This window comes from Anser cygnoides, chromosome 1 (genome assembly GCF_040182565.1).
Source record: "Anser cygnoides isolate HZ-2024a breed goose chromosome 1, Taihu_goose_T2T_genome, whole genome shotgun sequence".
Lineage (NCBI taxonomy): Eukaryota > Metazoa > Chordata > Aves > Anseriformes > Anatidae > Anser > Anser cygnoides.
Window position 1 is genome coordinate 13,667,096 of NC_089873.1, and position 20,087 is coordinate 13,687,182.

At 38.6% G+C, this 20,087-nt stretch overlaps 1 protein-coding gene across 2 annotated transcripts in view; it reads right to left on the reverse strand.

Annotated features, from left to right (window-relative positions):
* The window catches only part of RELN (reelin), a 293,331-nt gene that overhangs the window by 82,932 nt on the left and 190,312 nt on the right, over positions 1–20,087 (reverse strand). For both annotated transcript variants that reach the window (XM_066986910.1, XM_048068408.2), the window contains exons 15-22: positions 18,892–19,020; positions 17,666–17,775; positions 14,790–14,856; positions 13,623–13,856; positions 12,855–13,016; positions 8,479–8,715; positions 2,926–3,118; positions 172–284 (exon numbers count right to left, since the gene is read on the reverse strand). In XM_066986910.1, the coding sequence (XP_066843011.1) occupies positions 172–284; positions 2,926–3,118; positions 8,479–8,715; positions 12,855–13,016; positions 13,623–13,856; positions 14,790–14,856; positions 17,666–17,775; positions 18,892–19,020 (1,245 nt within the window). The remainder of the gene's footprint in view (positions 1–171; positions 285–2,925; positions 3,119–8,478; positions 8,716–12,854; positions 13,017–13,622; positions 13,857–14,789; positions 14,857–17,665; positions 17,776–18,891; positions 19,021–20,087) is intronic.

Genomic DNA, 20,087 nt, shown 5'->3' on the forward strand with positions numbered 1-20,087 from the left:
ACCCCAGCAACCCACCCAGTAGCTTGAATATGGTCTACATGGGACTTGATCTTTGTAATAGTAATGTAAACGTAGATGAACTATCTGCACACACACACACACACACACAGAAAATTAAAAAAAAAAAAGAAAAAAGGAAAGAAGAAGAAAGAAAGAAAGGAGAATACTCACCAAGTCTTCTGTGGTAAAAGGACAGTGATTCTCCTCCACTGGGTAAATTCGCTGGAGTGGTAAATACTTGCTGATGTAAACTCCTGGCAGCTCGGCATACTTGGAAGACATTCCTTGAAATAAAACATTTCAATACCAGGTTTAATGTTGAGGTAGAGTTAGGAGCAGAAGCAATGGTTAAACTTTCGCTGAACTAGAAGCTTGCCTGCGTCCAGATGTGAAAGACCCAGAAACAGAAAAATCCTGGGGTGCTCCAGGAAAATTTCTCAGAAAGCTATCAGTAGTACAATTTAGGATAGAAGAAAACTATATTACTCATTTAGAGGTGTATGTTTAGTATTAGTTACTAGTAACGTTTTGTTTTCTTCCATGAGGGTATCTAGTTCATTTTTTTTACTATTTTCACCCCAGCATCTAGCACTGACTATGGAATAAGTCTACAAATCTACTATGTACTAAGTCTACAAAATTGGTCTACTGGTCATATTAGAGATGTACTTGTGAAGCTTTGCCTGGGGACCCCACTCCCTCCCTCTTCAATGGGAGCAGGAAGAATTGCCAGAGTCACCCAAGAGCATCTAACTTTGGCACCCAAACTGCAGTTTACTGAAGGTGCATCTAAAGGCCCTTACCATGCTCTGCAGCTGTATCAGCTCTGATACCTACAGAAAGTGGTGCGAATTCCCACTTTCTGCTTCAATGATCTCTTTCTGTATGTAACTCAAGATTCCCGGAGAAGTCTGTTCCCAAAATTTTCTTTCTTCTTTTCAGAAAATCTGATTGTCTTTTTTTTTTTTTTTTTAAATATATATATTAAATATGAACACAGTCCATTATTCCAGGTCCATACCATTTTCTAGACCTGCTCTTCCCTTGTTACTCTGTTTTTCTGCAATATTCCATTTATTCATCTATATATTGCCAGAACAGAACCTCAAAATTTGTAGCGTGGGTTTGAAGAGGTATTAGTAAAACATTTGAATGTTTCTAACAACTTGTGTGTTACTCTGGCTACCCATTTAAAGAATCCATTCTGCTACCGCTGTCACAGCATAGCTGCCTCCAGACCACCTCCAAATTTCCCACAGCCGTTTGGTGTTTATTGCTGTGCTCATACCTTTGAGGGCTGTTGGACACAAGGGAGACCTTTGGGAGAGACACTTGCCTATGCAAATAGCATACTTTGACTGCTATGAAACTAATAATAAGGCAATCATACTTTATGGTAGTTAAAGCAATTAGGAATATTTATGTAGTGAAATATAAAGAAGAGCAGAATAAATTATTATTTCATGGAGAAAAATATTGCTCAAATATCTTAGAATGTTAAATGAAGATTTGGTGTCTTATTCTGTTTTAGTTGCTGATGGGTTGTTTTTTTTTTTTATTTTTTTCAGTAGATTTTCTAAAGGATTAGTTTCCTTTCCAGCAATTTTCAAACATTTTTCGTTGATTCATCTCCCATAAAAGATCTTATAAAATAGGATCTGATCAGTGCGTGTAAAGCAAACAAAACTTTCAAATATTTTAATTAATTAGTGTTTTGTGTATTGGCCAGATTACATCCTTGAAGCATACTACAAATAGCCTCCTTTATTACTCTTTTATCAGAGCAACATGGGTGGTATGAGGAAAAGGACTTGGCTGCAAGTTCTTTTCTCTGAACACAGCTTCACTGAGACAGGAAAGGAGTGCTAAAATCTGAAGGGAACTGATCTTTCGTTGATGGCAAAGACAAAACCCATAAGAACTATTCTTGGACACTATGGTGATGCCTGCTAGGTATAGAAGACATGAAAAACATTTAAAATACAGTACAGCCTTCATCTGAATTCCATTTAAGGTAAGAAAGCATTACTTTAATTTGCAAAGTTTAAAACTTCAGTTATTGCCATTTCTCTACTCTGCCCACCGAAGTAAATGTGGCGAAACACAACAGGGCAAGTGAAGCAGGAAAATGTTTTCATTGCTCATAAAAGATGTTGGACTGGACGTTCAAATGTCTTTGTGAATGCACAGGACTGCCACTGAAGAGACATCAGGACCGGTTCCCTGACATCCTCTAAACTTGCCCAAAGGCAGCTGATAGATGTTTGTTAGTTCACACTGAAGTCAAGGAAACTCCAGCTTGCCATCTAAGATGGAAAACAAAAGCACAAATCACGGCCAAATGTGCTATTCACATTTGTGCTGAGACGGGACTGAGCCACATGGGGAAATAGCAGTGAACTCTGCTATTTGCACTTCCACCAGTGATGGGGGAAACTGTTGGTCATTGCTGCCATGGACTGTGTTTGAACCAGGGATGGGAGATGAAAGGCTCTACATTACAATCCCCTGAAGGAAAGTGCTTTCCATTTATGAAATGGCTGAGCACAAAGGCAGAAAGAATTTATGTCCATTTAAATTCCAGGAAACCGTAGATGCATTTTACTTCGAAAAGCAAAGCAATAGCACAGGAAAGATCGCAACCATTATTCTGTAGCTCTGTCTAGTGCCCCAATTCTTTCCTTAGACTTGCTCCATTCCTGTCACTATTTTGTGTTTCAGACTTTCAGATACTTCTCTTCCAAATATTATGAATAACAATTTAAACACTTCTATTAGTCATTTTGACTGACTCCAGCTGAAGGTTTCTTTTTAGAAACGGGAGCGAGGAAAACATCCTCCTTTGACCAATGCCACGAGTATATTTCAGATGATCTTTGTATAAGCAGAATTTGTGGAAGACAAAGGTCTTGCTACTGGCCTCACCTCCTGAACAAGATGCCACGTGAGGCCATGATTGGTGGAGTACTCCAGTTTCACCTGGTTGTCCATATGAGGAGTAAACTTCTGGCTGCAGCCCATCACCAAGTTGAACTGTATCATATATGAAGCTCCAATCTGCATAGACTGGGTCTCCACGTAGCGCATGCTAGAAGCTAGCTTTGAATCTCCTGTAAAACTGAGAGATGTAAGGAAAGAATAAGAATCCATCTCCAAAATAATTCAGAAGGGAATATTAGGAATGGTTATGCATTAAATACAGTGTTACTTCTTTCTTTGTTCTGGAGATTGGCACATGGGATATGACAATATACAGGAAGACCTTTCAGTTGGTACTTCTGTAAATTACCAGGAAAGCCTTGATGTATCCCAGAGTGTGAAACACTGCATTATTCTGTTAGTTCTTACTGTATACTCTTTGCATGAAAGATCAAATTAGGAGCAAGCAAAGGATAACATATAGAAAACAACAACAACAACAAAAACAAACAAACAAAAAAAAACAACACACAAAACACCACCACCACCAAAACAAAACAAAAAGGAAGTTCATTCCCAGGAGCGTCCATTGCCTAAGGTCATTTCACAGTAACAGCTGTAATTTCATTCAAATACTGGACAGCAAAGATACACTGAATTTAGTTTAAAATATTCTTATTACATAGACTTTTCATTCCATTGATTTTCAATTGATATTATTTGTAATGCATTCACTGACTTTTGACTGTTTCAGAATGAATGTCACCTATCTTCTGCTTCTTTTCTGCAGGATATGAGTTATAACACATTGCCCAGTGGACTGCAGATGATAATTTTGTCATTAGTAATGCTTGGAATGCACCAAGCCTCATACATACATGATACAAGGTACCCAGTTATCATGTGTATGGTAACACACTACATAGTTTGAAATTATAAGGATATTTTAATTTAAATGTATTTTTATCCTATATGCTATTAAAAAGGAAAAAAGAATCAAATGCACGGATGTATTAGGAGGAAGTAATAACGATTTAAACTTTAAATCCTGTACACTATCCTCCAAAAGAGAATGCTTTTAAGAAGGTTCTCATAGAATGAAAATAGTGTCTCCTTTACTTAGATTGGTTTACTTGGTAAAAGTTTAAGATCCAGGGTCCTGTTTTCTCTCTAACCTTGCTTTTCCTTGATCTACCCCATAACACCACGTGAAGCTGCCTTCTACGTTGATCAGCACTGTGAACTGACTGAGGATATTTACCAGCCCTTCTCTGCTGGGGTACTGTAATGGACAGCTGGACCAGAAGACAATAAATTGCCTTGGAAAACTGTATCTCAACTGCCTGCACTTTCCATCAGTGTTGTCAGTGTTTTTCTTCTCAACGGGATGGGTAATTTTAAATTGAGCAGAGGATATAATGTATGTTCATCAGCGTTCCAGCTGGCAACCTGCAGTTGTGGCTTTATTGTTAGAACTGAATGCGTCTCAGAAAATTTTGTTTGGATAACGCCTGAGTTCCTTTTTCTTCCAACTTTATCTTTTATTTTTCAAAATGACAACTATGACAAATTTAAAAACTAATGCTGACTTGCTGTTAATTTCTACAATGCAACTTGGGACTTCGTGGCTGAAGTGGGAAATCTGGGTTTTACAGAAGCTGCCTTGAGAAATCTGTGCCAGTACAACAACCATGCTTTTCAGGTATCAGCTGTGTGCAGTGTCATTAGCTGAGAGCTATATGTAACAGTGATTTGGATAATGATTTGGCATTGCAAATGTAAAAATGAATATGTTTTGGTAACAAAGCAGTTACCTGGAGCTTGGCTGAACAGAATAAAGGAGTTGAAACTAAACAGTTTGATAAAGAGTCTGCTTGAAAGCTGTCTTCCCCAAAGTGAAAAGCAAAGGAGTGGTACTTAGCCTAGGTGGAAAGAATTAGTTTTCATTTTGTCTTTGTTTCCACAAAAAATCCTTCTATATGGTAATACTGCCATAAAATTAGAAAAAAAAATCTTAAACACCTATATTTTTTCCTAGAGGTAATTCAGATCATGATTAGACCCTTTTAAGTTTGGTGTTCATTTTAACCTAATAAGTTAGCCATATTGTACACAGTACATTAAATAAGCATTAAAGTGAAAACAGCTGTTTAAAATAAATATTAAAGAAATGTGAAAATGGAAGCTAGTGAGGAGATGAAGACAATCTGTGATGTTCCATGAGGAGCTCTTTTCACGGGAGGAAATCACATTATGGGTTCAGAAAGTCCTTTATCATCCACAAATTGCCTCCAGCTGAACAAAGGTAGCATTAAAGGTGGGTCTTCCACCTTACTTGCCACTTCTTTGCTCTTCAGCTCTCCTGTGGTTAGCGGTAGGCTTTTCTGCTGGAATACCAAATGTTTTCTTTGTTTGTTGTAGGAATCATGCAGCTGAAATACGTTTCTGGATTTTGTACAAGACAGAATAATGTCCCTGGCATAAAAATAATTAGCAAAAATCTTCAGGAATTGAGAATGCAAAAGCCACGTTTTTGTATAAATATGTAGTTGTAAATTGGTTTCTAGCGCGTATATAATTAGACCTGTGGAGGCTCAGAAACACAATACCCATAGGTGCCCTCAGAACAATCGCTCTCCCTCCAAGCACTGCCAACTAATTGGTACTTCTGGGAATGATATCACAGTGAATGTCAGCCAGTCTGCACTTCTCCAAACTGCTCTGGGATTCCCAGAGTTACCACATTTTCAAGGCTGGTACTTTCAGGAATACTGAAAGGCCACATGGATGCAGCTGATTTTATAAAGCTGCATTGACTGAGAATATTGACGTGACAGCCAGATCCCAAACACTCATCCTGGCCCCAGCTCTGCTTCTATCAAAGATAGAAGTTTTTGTCTTTTTATATCACATCATACCTACTTTGTTAGATAATTCCTAAATGTATTAATATATTCTAATTAAGTTGATTACCTGAAAGAAACATTCTGCATGTTAGAGAATAATAATTAAACTAAAAGACAAAACATTTTATAAACACAGGCAAACTGTCAAGCTGATGTAGGGCAGCTGTATTGTATTGCCCCATTAGGGTAGTTTATTATGAGCCAGATTTACAATCTTTCCCCAGACTGCTTAAGAGGCAATGGGACACTCTGTTGTCTGCTACATCAAATTCAATCATAATACCATAGTCTGACTGAAGACAGTTTATTTTTCTTATATTGTGCTGTTTCATTTGCATCCAGGTGAATAAAAAAATAAATAAAAATAGTAATAATAAAAAAACTTTAGTGCTTTTATCAGTAGGTGGATGTATTTCAGCAAGTGGCTGTAAATATTCTGTAACACTCCAGAACACTCCATTTGGGTCAAAACATGGCCTGCGTATGAGCATTTTGGAGAAGTGATGAGTTAATGTACATCATCAAACACTTCATTTAAGAGTGTTCAGGAGTCCTTTCAGTATACACAATACACTTGCTGTTAGAACCAATGTCAAACCAAATGTTGACAATTACAATCAAGTGACTGCACCAGTTACAGATCATTATAAAACACTTAAAAATCACCTTTGCTTAAAACACGTACTTATCAAAAAAACCCCTCTTTTCTATATGAAACCAGATACTGAAAAGAACAACCTTCCTCTTCAACAAAAATAACCCTCATAGACTTTTCCCAAATTTTAAGCATAAATATTTCAGGTTTACAAATTTTGAGGCAGAAACGAAGACCTAATAGACAATTAAAGGCAATCCAGTGAAAACGGGCCTCAGGATGACACACTGTAGAATGATTTATAGCGTATTTACCATAGTTCCACTAATGAAAAAGCAGTTGTCAGACTTTTCTCGAGAGGATGGTGTCAGTGCTACTGCAGGCTCTTCTCATAGAAAGTCATGAGTTAGAAAATGAGAACCAAATGGACTCACAGCTGGGAAAAGCCAACAATAATTAATTTAACTAGCATCCATTTGTACAGACTTTGTATAAGTTTAAAAATTTCCCTTGAGAGAAGCAAGGTCAGTGAAGGATAGAGTACTTGTCTTCCAGGGATGATGAAAAATACTTATACATACATAGTAAGGAAGTCTTACAAATGCTTCACTTTATTTGATGCATGGAAAGTTCAACATTTCCACCACGACTGAGCACTGCAAATCCTAGTTAATATATGGCATAGAGAATTTAACTTCATGTTTATTATTTTGATTCTAATTTAAATTCAGAGGAGGAAAACAGGAAAACTTCTGCTATCTTAAATAACCTCCCCCCCCCCCCCCCCAACAAACTAGCTTTACAAGAACAGAGGGAAAACAATGTCATTAAAGGGCTTTCATTCCAACTCTTTGATGAAGAAGATGCGAACAGTTTGAGCCCTAACATGTTGTTTCATTTTAATGAGCAGCAAGTACCTTCCTTGTCCTTATTAAAGTGGTTAATGGTGCTTCTGCTGCCTCATTATCACTGCTAGAAAGCGCTGTGTGTTGTTCCTACCGCTAAACCAACTCCTTTTAGTTTGACAGATGATCAGAAAGTCAAATCAGATTGCTCAAAGGTACTTGTTAATAAAATTCCAATGGTGTTTCTCTGAGTGTCCGTGGGGATGCTAAAATTATTAATATTTTCATAGAATTAAAAAATATATTTTTTTTTCTTGTGGTTTCTTATAATTACTGTGATGGTAATTTCACCAAATAAATATACCTATGCCAATTAAAGCTATAGTGGGTTTACATGTTGATCAGACTAGCATAAAACTGTTATCTGGTTTTAATCAAAACATAGAAATTAACTTGAGTTTACCTTGTTAATTCTAAATGTTACAATTATGTACTTCAGAATTTTATATTTTTGGAACAAATTAATAATTTCCTAAAAAAAACCTTAAACAATCCTAACATAATTTTATTTTCCACATTTTTCACCGATATTTTTTTCTGGCCTTTAAAGAAATATACTTACTACTTTGTGATGTTTCCTTGTTTGTTTTTTTTTTTTTTTTTCCTAAATGCACAGTGCATTTTGGGTATCATTGCAATATGTATGTTAATGCTGATTGCAGTGTAAATGACTAAATGGGTATAACAACAGGCAAAATAACTACTAATGGCTAACACTATTCTACCAACCTTCTGTTGCCTTTCCTTTTTTTTAAGTGTAACATAAGAGTCATATAAATAGATATGAACTTCATTTAGAAAATATTTGGGTACTATACAACCTCTATACCCATGTTAATCTGACTGGATTTTAAGTGGTGATTACAGAAATTTTCCTAATTGTTTCTATTGGGAGATTCTTTAAAATTTTATGGGAAAAGAATGCTACATTCACAGTTCCCACCAAACATAACTCTCTGGGCAATGAGGTGTAAATAGTTACATCTAACTGGAATTAGATCAGTGACTGTAGTTTTGACCATAATGTGTGGGTGAGACACAATTACTCTGAATAACTGCCAACAAGACTCATTTGCAGAGATCACTTGCTTCTTAGTAGGATGAATAGACAAAGAAAACAAAATTAAAACAGAAATGACTATGTGTTTCTCACCAAAGAGTCCAGTCATGACCACAGTAGGGCTGAACATTCCCTAGGTAGAATCCCAGAGACTGCGTGACTTCAACTAGGTTGGTGAAATCCAGACTAATGCTATTGAAAAGCACAGAGGTCATGATGATTTCGTCGATCGCCCACACATCTTCACCCTGAGAAGAGTGGTATGGTTGCCACCATCTGAACTGAATGCCAATCTGTCTTGCGTCTTCCGGCAGCTCCACTGAAATTATTCTGGAAAACAAACCAAAATTATTATTGAAAGTGACACTGTTTGTGCTAATTCCCTGGGGATATATTTTTTGTTAGTTTTTCTTACTAACCCTAAAAATCCAAGGATAAATTCAGCCCACAGAAACCTCAGCTTCTACTGGTATAGCTTCCACCAGTGACAGGGACAGGGGAATTATTAGTTCTCTTGGCAATAAGTGCTGATAGACAGCCATGTGGAAAAGCCACAGAAAAGAATTTCCACCAATTTTGTAATTTTTTGCTTGTACCTTGGAGCTCTCTGCAAATGTTAAAGTGGCACCTCCTTGCCAGAAGAAACCTGAATGCCTCCAGCAGAAGCCCAGTTGCAGGTGGGGGGCTTAGGCTGGCAAAGGGATGATCAGCTACCAGGGATTTACAAGTTCTGCCTCCACCTTTCCGGACACAGTGGATTTTGTCCTGACCCAAAAAAATGCATCTTCTTTACATCTGTGTTTGTTTCTGCACAGCACTGATGTTATTATGCCTGTGTTTCTCTTGTCCTAGAAGAACCCACCCCTGTAAATGGCCACATTCAAGTGGAAAAGGCTCATCTTGTCAGTGTGATCATGTGTAGGCTTATGGCATACGTTTCTTGTGTGGTTGCATAAAGATGCTACCGGAGGTGAGTCCCAGGCTCTTCTGGTATGCAAGGTCACCTGATTTGTCATGGCAGCTATGTCAACACACCTATAATTGACAAACTGCTAAGAAAATTAAGAGTAATATCTAATTTCCAGGAGCAATTATTGTACACAGCAGCAGGGAGCACGCATTAATTGCTACAGAAACGACACTTTCTTGAAAGCTCCATAAATCACCAGGACCAGAGTGCCCCATGCAACGCACGTGGGCTGTGAAACAGAATGGCAAGAGGGACATTTGTCTCCATCGGTGAGCAATTACATGCTGGCAAAAGAGGTTTTGGCAAACTCATCATGTCGTCGATATTTTTCTTTCTATCTTGGAGGAAATTTGGGTAAAATGACAAATCAGGTAAACTGGAAACATAATTTTATACCTTAGCACCAAGGGTTTTTTTCAGACTTAAGGCTTTCTAAGCTGCCTGTTGTAATGTTTTGTTCTGTGCATATGGAAGTCTGTCCCTTCAGTGCTCTTGGTGCAAAACCACTCTCTTAAAAATGACTTGCTAAACTGTGCTTGTAAAAAGTAAATTTATAGTACCCCTTTTTTCTTATTTTAAATAAGAACATGTTAAATCAATTAGCAAGAAAAAACAAACTTCTTGGCTAATCAAGTGGGAAGCACTCAAAATGTCCTGACTGGCATTTCTAGGAGCTGCTTTCTGCCGGCCGTAGTCTGAAGGGAGCGGTGCTGGGGGACAGCCAGAGAAGATGCTGCCACATCCCGGTGGCAAGGGACCAGCAGTGCACATGATGGATGAATGGCGGATACATTTCTTTTGCTACTCAAATAAACAGACGCTTGAACTACTTCATACCCTGCTAAAGAAAGACCAAACTGTATTACTTTCCGGCACATGAATAAACCACAAGGCCAACCTTTCTGCCTGCCAAAGATCCCCTAATAAGCAGCAACTCTACAACTTTTCAGGCCAATTTTCAAAGGCACAAATGACACTAAAGTGCTACTGATGCTAAAAGAGCTGATATTTTTGCCTTTCAGGGGCCAGTCGGACAAACCTGAGGAAAGCTGGTACCCCAGCCGGCAGGAACAGTGCATCCAGCATATGCCAGGAAGCAGTTGGCACTTGTACGAGCTGATGCTCTCTTATAATCCTGGGCACATTTCTCTCTTACTGGCTGTCTTTGATGCCAACAACTTCCCTTTCACTCTTAACCCTCACAAGCTCACCCACGTGGACACCGATTCTCACTGACAGTAATTTACAGAAAATCCTAAATCGACATACATCTTTGATATACCTATTGGATGTTAAATATTAAATGCTTGTTAAAATAAATTTCTTATCCCAGGGGTCAAGGAAACAATCTAAAAATGCTGGTGTAAACCACGTATGTTAGTATGCAGAACCTGACTGCATCTCCAGCTATAACAGCTTCTCCTGTCTGACTTTGATTTGCTGGAGATAGATGGAGAGGGAGGGGGATCCTTGCTAATGACTTTTCTGCTGCAGAGAAGAAAAGTGTTCTTACTAACATTACCAGCTACCATTAGATTTCTTAAAAACCAGCTGGGAGACCTTTGCTCTGATCTCATTCTTTCAAGCTATGCGCATACCTAATATTGAAAAGCCACCGCTGTTCTGCTCAGAAGAAAAATGCAGCTGTCAAATGTTAGCAGATTAAACGCACCTTTTCAGCAGAACATTAAATGTGTAATTATTTTTTGTATGACTGAAGATTAATTAAATTTCTGGATACAGATTGATTGCCAAACTTTGTAGCAGTCCATCTATGTTACCAAAATTGCTAATATTTTTATACAACACAATACAAAAAGGTGAAGTTTTCTTCGTGTTCTTCATCATAATTATTGCCAGCATTACCTTCAGGTTTGTATGCCTGTCATTTTTCTCTTTACTCAGAATGGAGTATATGTATCCCACAGCAAACCTTTCTAACCTGTGTATGTTGTGCTTAGCTCTTTGCCCTGTCAGAACTCAAGAAATTAAGTGTTTCACACTTAATTCAAAGAGCAAAAGAAATCTCTGGCACTAATATAATTTGCTACATTTATATCTTAAACTCCATTAAAATCAGTCACCAGAAAGTGTATTTTCTTTTTTGTTATAAAAAATTAATAGTGCTATATATTAAAAACCTTTAGGGAAATATAATTCTTACAGCTCTAATCTTGAATCTAAGAATTAGAAACAGGGCCATATAAAATATATATGTGACTATAATAAAGGACGGGAAAAGATATTTTGAAGAAGGTTTTATGAGTGTATAAGGTTGTAGAATCTTTCCTTCAGTAACACGTAAAACTTCAGAAATTAAAGCCCAAATACTGTATACTTTTACCAAATATAGCCATTCCTCTCAGATTTTTGAATATTTCATATTGCTCTCAGGAAATATATGTAATGTTAGAAGTTATTATTAGTATTATTTTTCCTTTTTCCCCTTCAGAATATTCTTAATCATGTTCTGTCTTATTGGGTTATTAACAAGATGAAGATAGCTCTTTTTGGCAATATCTGGTACAAAACCGCCCTTGGGCAGGATCAGAGCGGTGGGGAGGGACCTGTGATGCCAGTTTTAGCTCTGCCTCTTGTGTGCCCCCTCACAGAGCACCTTCTTTCATCAGGATTTATTGGCTTTGCTGCAGGGGGTGGCTGCTTCCAGGTTTGGGTGGGTTTGCACAGAGCCAGCCCGGGTGGTTCTGGGCTTGCAATAGAGGCATGCTTACGGAGACTCCTGATTTAATACGTGCTTTACAACAGCTGGTGGGTGGTCTCACAAATGTAATGGGAGACACTACATTCTTCTCTACATATGTCCCATACATCCCCCTCTAACCTGGTGACATATGCAAGTGCTGTTAGATGAGATGATCTCTTTGTTTGGCTTCTTTGTGATCTGCATGATTCCCAGGAGCAGACACTGTCACGTCCTCCCAGGGCACCGTGTCCAACCCACCGACACAGGCACAGTCATGTAATCCCTTTCATAACGGGAGCTGGAGCAATTTCCCCACTGACCTAGAGAGACCCTCTCAGTCGCATTTCATCTCCACTGTCCTATGCTGCCTGCAGACTCCTAATCCCAGAGGATGCTTTAGTGAAGGTATCTATGGCTTCAAAGCTACAAATAATTTATGTTAATTTTTCTTTACAAGTGGCTGCCTCCATGGGATGAGACATGCCCCTATTTCCCACAAGTGTATTTCTTCCCCCTCATCCCACATTGCTTGTCCTGTCATGTCAGCTAAGCCTTGGATGCTGCCAAATCCATGCATTCATTGTTTATAGAGGCAGGCATGAATGAGAAGTGCCCAGAACAGCTTCACGTTTTTAAGGGAGAATAGTAATTTCCAGTGTGCAACAAAAGATCTTCACTCTTCTCCCGCACCACGTGCCCACGTTTGGGCAGATGCCTTCACTCTCAGCATTGCAGTGACCATGACCAGCATTAAATGCATGTAGATAACACTATTCATAACATTCACGCATGTACCTTGGCTCATGATAGTTCAGGTACGAATAGTGCTCCAGTAGTTTCCATGTAATGCCGTTGTCATAGGAGTAGTGCAGCAGCACTCCTTCGCCAGGCTGGTCGGGCGCTTTGCATGTGCTCAGCACAGACTTGCTTCCTAGGCGTAGCGTGAACTGCAGGAACCTGCAGCAGAATTACACAAAGTATTTCCAGGATACCATACACATCTTTTTTTTTTTTTTTCCCTAACCAGGTTGTTTTATGATCTTCTCAATTTAGACAAATTTTGATAAATATCATTTATGTGCCTTTGTGTGTGCGATTTGTTTTTACTATCAAGTAATGCAATGTGGCACATATGTTTAAAAAATGCCAATCAGTACAGCATTTAATTATTTATTAGGCTCTGAAAGGGAGGGAGAGACAGTGAATTGATCTAATCAGCTGCCACAAGCTGTCAAATAAACACAGCCTTATAAATAATTAATTAGCACTTGGCTTTGACACTCAGGTTTGGTATTAACATTTCATATTTTCCAGTCTCACTGTACAATAACTTCCCTCCAGTCTATTTTGGGCTCTGCTGTTTACAAAGCAGGGAAAAAAAAAACACAACACAAGCCTGTACAGCTATGAGCTGGAAATAAACTATGGGACAAAGGGGTTTAAAAAAACCTTTTCTTCCTGCTAAAATGACCAGCACACAAGGTTATATGAAAGAGGAGGGGTTCCTGTCACAGTGTAATTCCCCTGTTCCCATACCTTGCATTGCTGCTCTTTTGCTCTCACCTGGACTGGGAGCTGTCGAGGAAGGAGGTGATGAGCTGGCGCCTCCCGTCCTTGTTGAAGACCAGCGCCTTGCCACTGGCCAGGACCCCGCAGCCAAAGCTGACCTCAGCTCCACGGATAGAGTAAAAATTGTGGTAGGAGGAGAGGCGGGAGCTGGCGAAGCTCTCCGAGATGAACATGGGGAAGGTCTGCGAAGCCGTCTCACATGCGGGCCCTGAAAAGCCAGGGTCACACCTGGGGATGAGGGAGATTGAATAGAGTAGTTAGTGCCTTCCTTACATTGAGCCCATCTTCTCTCGTCTTCTGGTCTTCTAGCAGACTAGAACATGCCTGAAATCTCTCAAGAGTAGATGATACCTACAAAGTCCCTCTCAAATCTAAGGACCAAGAACCTCTCTAGACCTGTACTGTATAGTCAATACCTTTCTTTTAGCTAGTACTGACTTTTCCAATTAAAAAAATATAGTTATTAACCCGCTCCCAAAATCTACGCTTAACATGTAGTGATGTTTCTATTAATTTTTGTAACAAAAATACTGCAGACGTAATTTACAGTTGTCCATATGTCAAATAGTTTTATCTATAGCATGTCAGATGTAATTACAAGCAACTGTGTAACAGGACAGAACGCCCCGTGGATCACGTTCTCTGCAACACCTAAAAATAGTGACACCATAGTTTTGAAAGTGTTTATTGATTTTACTTTTAAGGCTGAAACACTTTTTAAAAGCCAGACTTTCAGGAAAAAAATGGAGTGCTGACCTTCTGTCCTTGAGGTCTATGGGGCTATGGGATATTAGAACTATGAAAATCGTGATTCTTCCCTGAAATTTAATATAAAAGTGATACAGTCCCAAATCACTTCTAAAAACAGTATAAAGCATGCATCACTGACATTCCAATGGGCTCTGTGGCACATTTTAAGGTGAACTGGAACTTAGACTCTCTGCCAAAATAAAATTATTTTTAAAATTATTAAGTATGCGGCTGTTTAGAAAGATTGATATTTAGCTCTCAAGTGAGTTTTATGCATTCTGGGGGCTATGCTGGTTTTATATTTAGTCATCTCAAAAAGCAAGGACTGAAATGGAAATCACTTCAACTTTCAGACCATCAAGTGAAATATATGACAAAAATTGAATACAAGCAGTGAATTATAGCTCTTACTTGCAGCCATTTCTAGTACACTGTCCTCGACCTGAGCAGAATTTGAGGCAGGATGGACCAATATAAACTGCAAAGAAAAGAAATTAGTTAAATGAAGGGTTATGTTATGTGATAAAACGGATATAACAAATACAATAAAGTATTGTCATACAGGTATAGTATTTATTGGTATTGGATTTCAGCTAATCCCACTATCTGAAAGAGGTCTGAAAAAGAATAAAGTGCATTTGATTGTATCTTTCTGTAGAACTGAGTAATGGAGTTTTTTCTCTCTGTCAAGGATAGTCTGGGATAATTTAGTGTTTAAAGGGTAATGTCTGTCTGTTGCAGGAGGTGCTGGTGATCTAAATCAGATACCTGATTTTTCTAAGATCGTGAGCAACATCCAATGAACTGCTAGGTACTGGCCATTTTCTTGCCTTTTTCTTCATCTGCTCTGATATATCTTAAGTAACTATGAAATATCATGCACTTTCACCGATTCTTTCAAATGGAATAAAATTCCAAATAATATGTACTCAGAAACATTCCAGACTTTTTTACTCTTTTATTTCTTCTTCCTCCGATGACTCCTAATCAACAGTGTTGATATTTTGTGAAAAATAGGAAAGATGGAAAGATTAGCAAATCTCTGTATAATCTGTACCTCACAGTGAAGAAATGCATTAATCTGAGTATAGTCCAAAACAGCAACTTGAGGGCAATGTCCTTTCAACACAATGTGATAAACAGGCCTTAGGCCTGAACAGCGCTACCCTTTCAGTTGAATAATGACCATTGGATTTATCACTTGCACAGTGACTTTTGGAAAATCACCCAAATAACTACCAATTCAAAATCATCTGTAACAGCCAATGCTTATTCTTTCTCTTACTTTTTTGATGCTGCCCGTCATAGCTGTGTGTCAGTACTCCCTGGCAGACACTCTATAAATCCATTAGTCACTCCCTGTAATTAACTCCCTATCAGACTTTATGCAATTTCCAAATTTTCTCACTTTTCAGGGTGCAAAATTTCTGTTCTGTCTGTTTGATTTATTTGTTTGCTTTGAGGTCTCTTTGAGGGGGTGGTAAAAGTAGAAGGGTTAAAGATGTAATGATGTAATTCACAATAAAAAAAGCTTTATGAATACTGGCAGTTTTCCAGAGTTTCTAAAAGATGGCCACCTTCCAGATTTCATTTAAAACTTAATTCACATAAGAAACAGTTGTGAAGCTAAAAGTCAGAGTGCTGAATCCTTGAAATTCTTCCTCTCTCTTCAAGAATTTGAGTGGCTTGCCAATCAAATGTCTTTCCCTCAGTACATTGTAAAGCTTCAGTTTCACTAGTGTGTACCAAAGGAGGCATGCAAAACCTTAGAAAGGCGTTCACCATTAACACGTGATTCCTGTGTCATAGAGATAGTTCTACATCTCAAACAAATTTTGGAGCAAGCACACTGTAGGCAGATGGTTGGTAAAACCAACTCTGACTCTGAGATGGTACACAGTTGAGTGTGCAGTATCCTTCATCAGAGCTCTCACTATTTGGTTTTACAAGCAAACGTAGTGTAGATATATGAAGTGTATGCTAACTTTCAAAATCTTCTTGTTTTGTTCTGTTTTAAAGAATTTAAGTCCTTGGATTTTATATTGCTCTTGTTTCTGTGAACTTCTGTGAGTTTCACCAATGCCTACATTCTATATTTTGTTAGGTAGCAAGTCATCTTTGCAGATGCTCACAAACATCTTCTTACTTACATGTACCATTTTCCCCCTTTATTTTCTTTTTCATGTAAATCATCATCTCTAAGGACAAGTATTACTACTCTATCCAGAATGTCAAGAGGGTGCTACATAACATTAATGTGATTAAGGAGTAATTTTCTTTACTTTTTGTGAAAAACTGTAATTTGTGGCATTGCACTATTGAGGCAGCTTCAAGCATTTTCTTTTCAAAATGAGGCATTAATCTGTTTTAAGAATTTTGCAAAACGTGACAATATTTACCATTGCCAGGCTCCATATCAAACCTTATTAGGAATCACTACAAAATTTCACAGGCTATTGTACATCACTGTAAAGTTTTATAGTACATACTTAATGCATACAGCTAGCAAAACAAATTCTGGATGTAGTTTACGTAGTCCCAAGCATTTGAGGTTAATGAGCAAACTAAAAACTTCGCACCTGCTCATTCTTACTCCTTTCAAACATGCTTTCTCCTCCTTTTCATGCAATGTATATGTTTTATTTTGTGTTCCAAAATATTTTTCTGTGCTTTAAAATATTTACTATAGTATCCTCTGCAGTATGTTTTATAAATACATGTGTAACTATAAGCTCCTCTCAGTTCATCACATCCATTTAAAAAACCACAGGTACATGAAAAATCATTTCCCAAAAGAAGACCAGTTCCCTGTTACAGATGGTCTTTCCCCCCTTGAGATACTGTAAACAATGTAAAAGTTTTGTCAGTATTTTGGTAGCAACATTGTTTTATGAAGGTCTTCTATGTCCAGAGAGGAAAAATATGTCCCAGCTGCTGTAACTACTGCTTAGGGTGGCACAGTTCGTGTCCTTAATAGCACAGTGCGGTACCTGTTTATGTAATTTGGACTAAGCAGTCAGAGGAAATGTTATATCAGGTTATTGACACAAATATTTTTTCCTAGAAAGCATTCAATTAAAAGCAAAAAAGGGGTAAGCTACTAGACTATCTTTTCAAAGGACAAAATTCCCCTTTGGCTTCAAAATGCAATTGTTACTGACTGAAGATAAGAACAAAAATTTTACAAACTGAAAATCTTGTGACCTCTGATTCTGGAAAATGTTTACTTGGAGCAGCATAAAAAATTATTCTTCGGATGTAGCATGGTTGTTGATAAGAATACTGACTATTATCGATTGCCCACATATTTCCAAGGATTGGTCCTGTTTGCCTCCACCGAATTCTTGTGTCACTTGTTAATGCCGCATTGGGAAGGGGAATAGTTATTCGGTTCCACCTGAAATACATATCATATAACACAAATTCTGTTTTACATCGATACTCATTAAGTGACTGGATACATTTGCTTGCACTGCAAGCTTGGTGAGAATTATTTATACTAAAATTTGCTCAATAAACCAATTAAGATACTGCAGCTTTAGAAAGTATAAATGAAAAAAGCAACAAAGCATGGCTTATGATATTTTCAAAAATATATGAATGTTAATTATTACATTATAAAACCCAGCATTTTTTTTTCCCTGTGTGAATACCTGAAGCCAGCAAAGATCTATAGCAGCTTCTCCATCCCGATGAACACCTCCTAAATTGCATCCTGAATTAAACCTTTCAGTGCAACTGAACTCTGTTGGGTGGAAAGCCCTGGGGATGAGAAGTGGGGCATGGAGGATCTGGCCTACTGTCTCTCTGGGCCATCACTCTCATATCATCCACAGGGACTGCACCCGCTACACACACCAGGGGTAATGGCTCCTATGAAAATGGTACAGAAATGGAGGGTCACCAGACCATGCCAATGCTTCAGCTACTCGTTCTTCTCATGGTCATACACATTGCTCTGAAGTGTCTACGGAAATTGGGATGCAGAGGGATGTACAGCCATGGGATGACAAGTTCACTTCACAGCCAGAACAGCCCTGAAGACACTTAATAAAGAGAAGGGCTGATGTAAGAAAGTGATTCTAACAACGCCTCCACCTGCTGAAGTGCAGAGGATGCACTTCATTGTAACCCACCATAAGGGTTCCAAGTGAGTAAAGGTGTCTGAGGATGTAAATATGGCTTTGACTGATGGTTCCTCTGAATGAAAAGAAAAACTTTTGTGGCTTTGACAGGATATAACTTTTCTCTTACCAGCATGCTGTCCCCAGTTTTTTTTTTTTTTTTTTAATTTACCTATAGTGTCAGAAAAAAATAATATTATATGACAGCCTCATATTTTTCAAATTTCATTACTGGGCAGCCAGGGAGACCAGAACACTCCTTCCATGCTGTGCTCAGCTAGTCAAAAATGAAAGATGACATGGGGTGGTGTGCTTTGCTGCTTTCTTCTGTCCCCCATAATTCATATCTATCTCTAATCTCTCATCTCAGGTTTGCACAGAATACTCACCCACTGTAGTTTTCAGAGGCGTAGACAGTGCTGTGGGGGAGATGAGGCCCAGCACAGATCTCAGGCAAACACTCGGTGTGGAGCAGGGCCCAGGAGCGGCCATGGTTGGTGGAAAATTCCAAGCTGACGCTGATAACACAGTGAGGGAAAGGAAGGAGAAAGGCACGGTGAGCCTACATGGCAGAGACAGGCAAGTGGAAATACCACCACTAGAGAATACCACCACAGAGAAACCCCCAGATCTGCTATTCCTGACAACTGATGCTGAGACATGCAATGATGTTGAGTATACCTTTAATAACAAAAATCCTGAAAATACAAACACGAAACAAATCTGAATGGTTAAAAACCAAAACAGGTAGCCTGTATCAGATGCTGAGGTCTGTCTTAATACTTAATCCTTGTTCGACCACCATCTAGCTAGTGTTTTTATTCTGAGTTAAAATGACCTGATGTTACCCTTATATCTCAATAGAACCATACTGATTGTGGTTTCAAAACTAATGAGAAAACTTGGATTCATCAGAGCCAGACAGCATCATGTGAGCACAGGACTTGCATAATTGCCAGCTGCTGAAGTTGGTAAGAGAGCACTGGTTGCTCATGCATTGTCTGTCTCTTCACCTCCACCACTGACAAATATTAAAATATCCTTTAATCCTTCCAGGAGTCACCTGCCTCCTTCCCCCATCATGCCTAGATGGAGATCAGAAATGCAGTATGGAATAGGGAAATGGCCAGGTCCTGCCCAGAACTGCTGAAGGGTGGAGGGGACCTGTGGAAGACACCCTTCAGAAAGCCCTATGGAAAGCAGTCTCAGGAGCTGCAGGAGCCTCTGTGCTGCCCAGCTGTATTGGTCTTTGGAGGCTTCCTCCTTCTCACAGAGCCTGGAGCATTCAGTGGTGAGTTTTCTGAGTCACAGGGCCATAACCATATGAGAAAACTCCAGGTTTTCCAGGAAAAAGCCTGCTCTTCTCTGGTTTCATAGACTAGCAGTAAACCAAAACAACCATGCACAGATAATGACATTAGAGAAGCAGAAAAGCTATGAGACCATCCACTGAGTCTATGACAAGTGGTTATCAAATTCACATTTTCAGAAGTTCATTGACAAGATCAGTTTGCATAAAGCAAAAAGAATTGTTCTCCCTGTTCCACTGCATATTTAATAAAACAGTATTTACATTCTAGGAGTA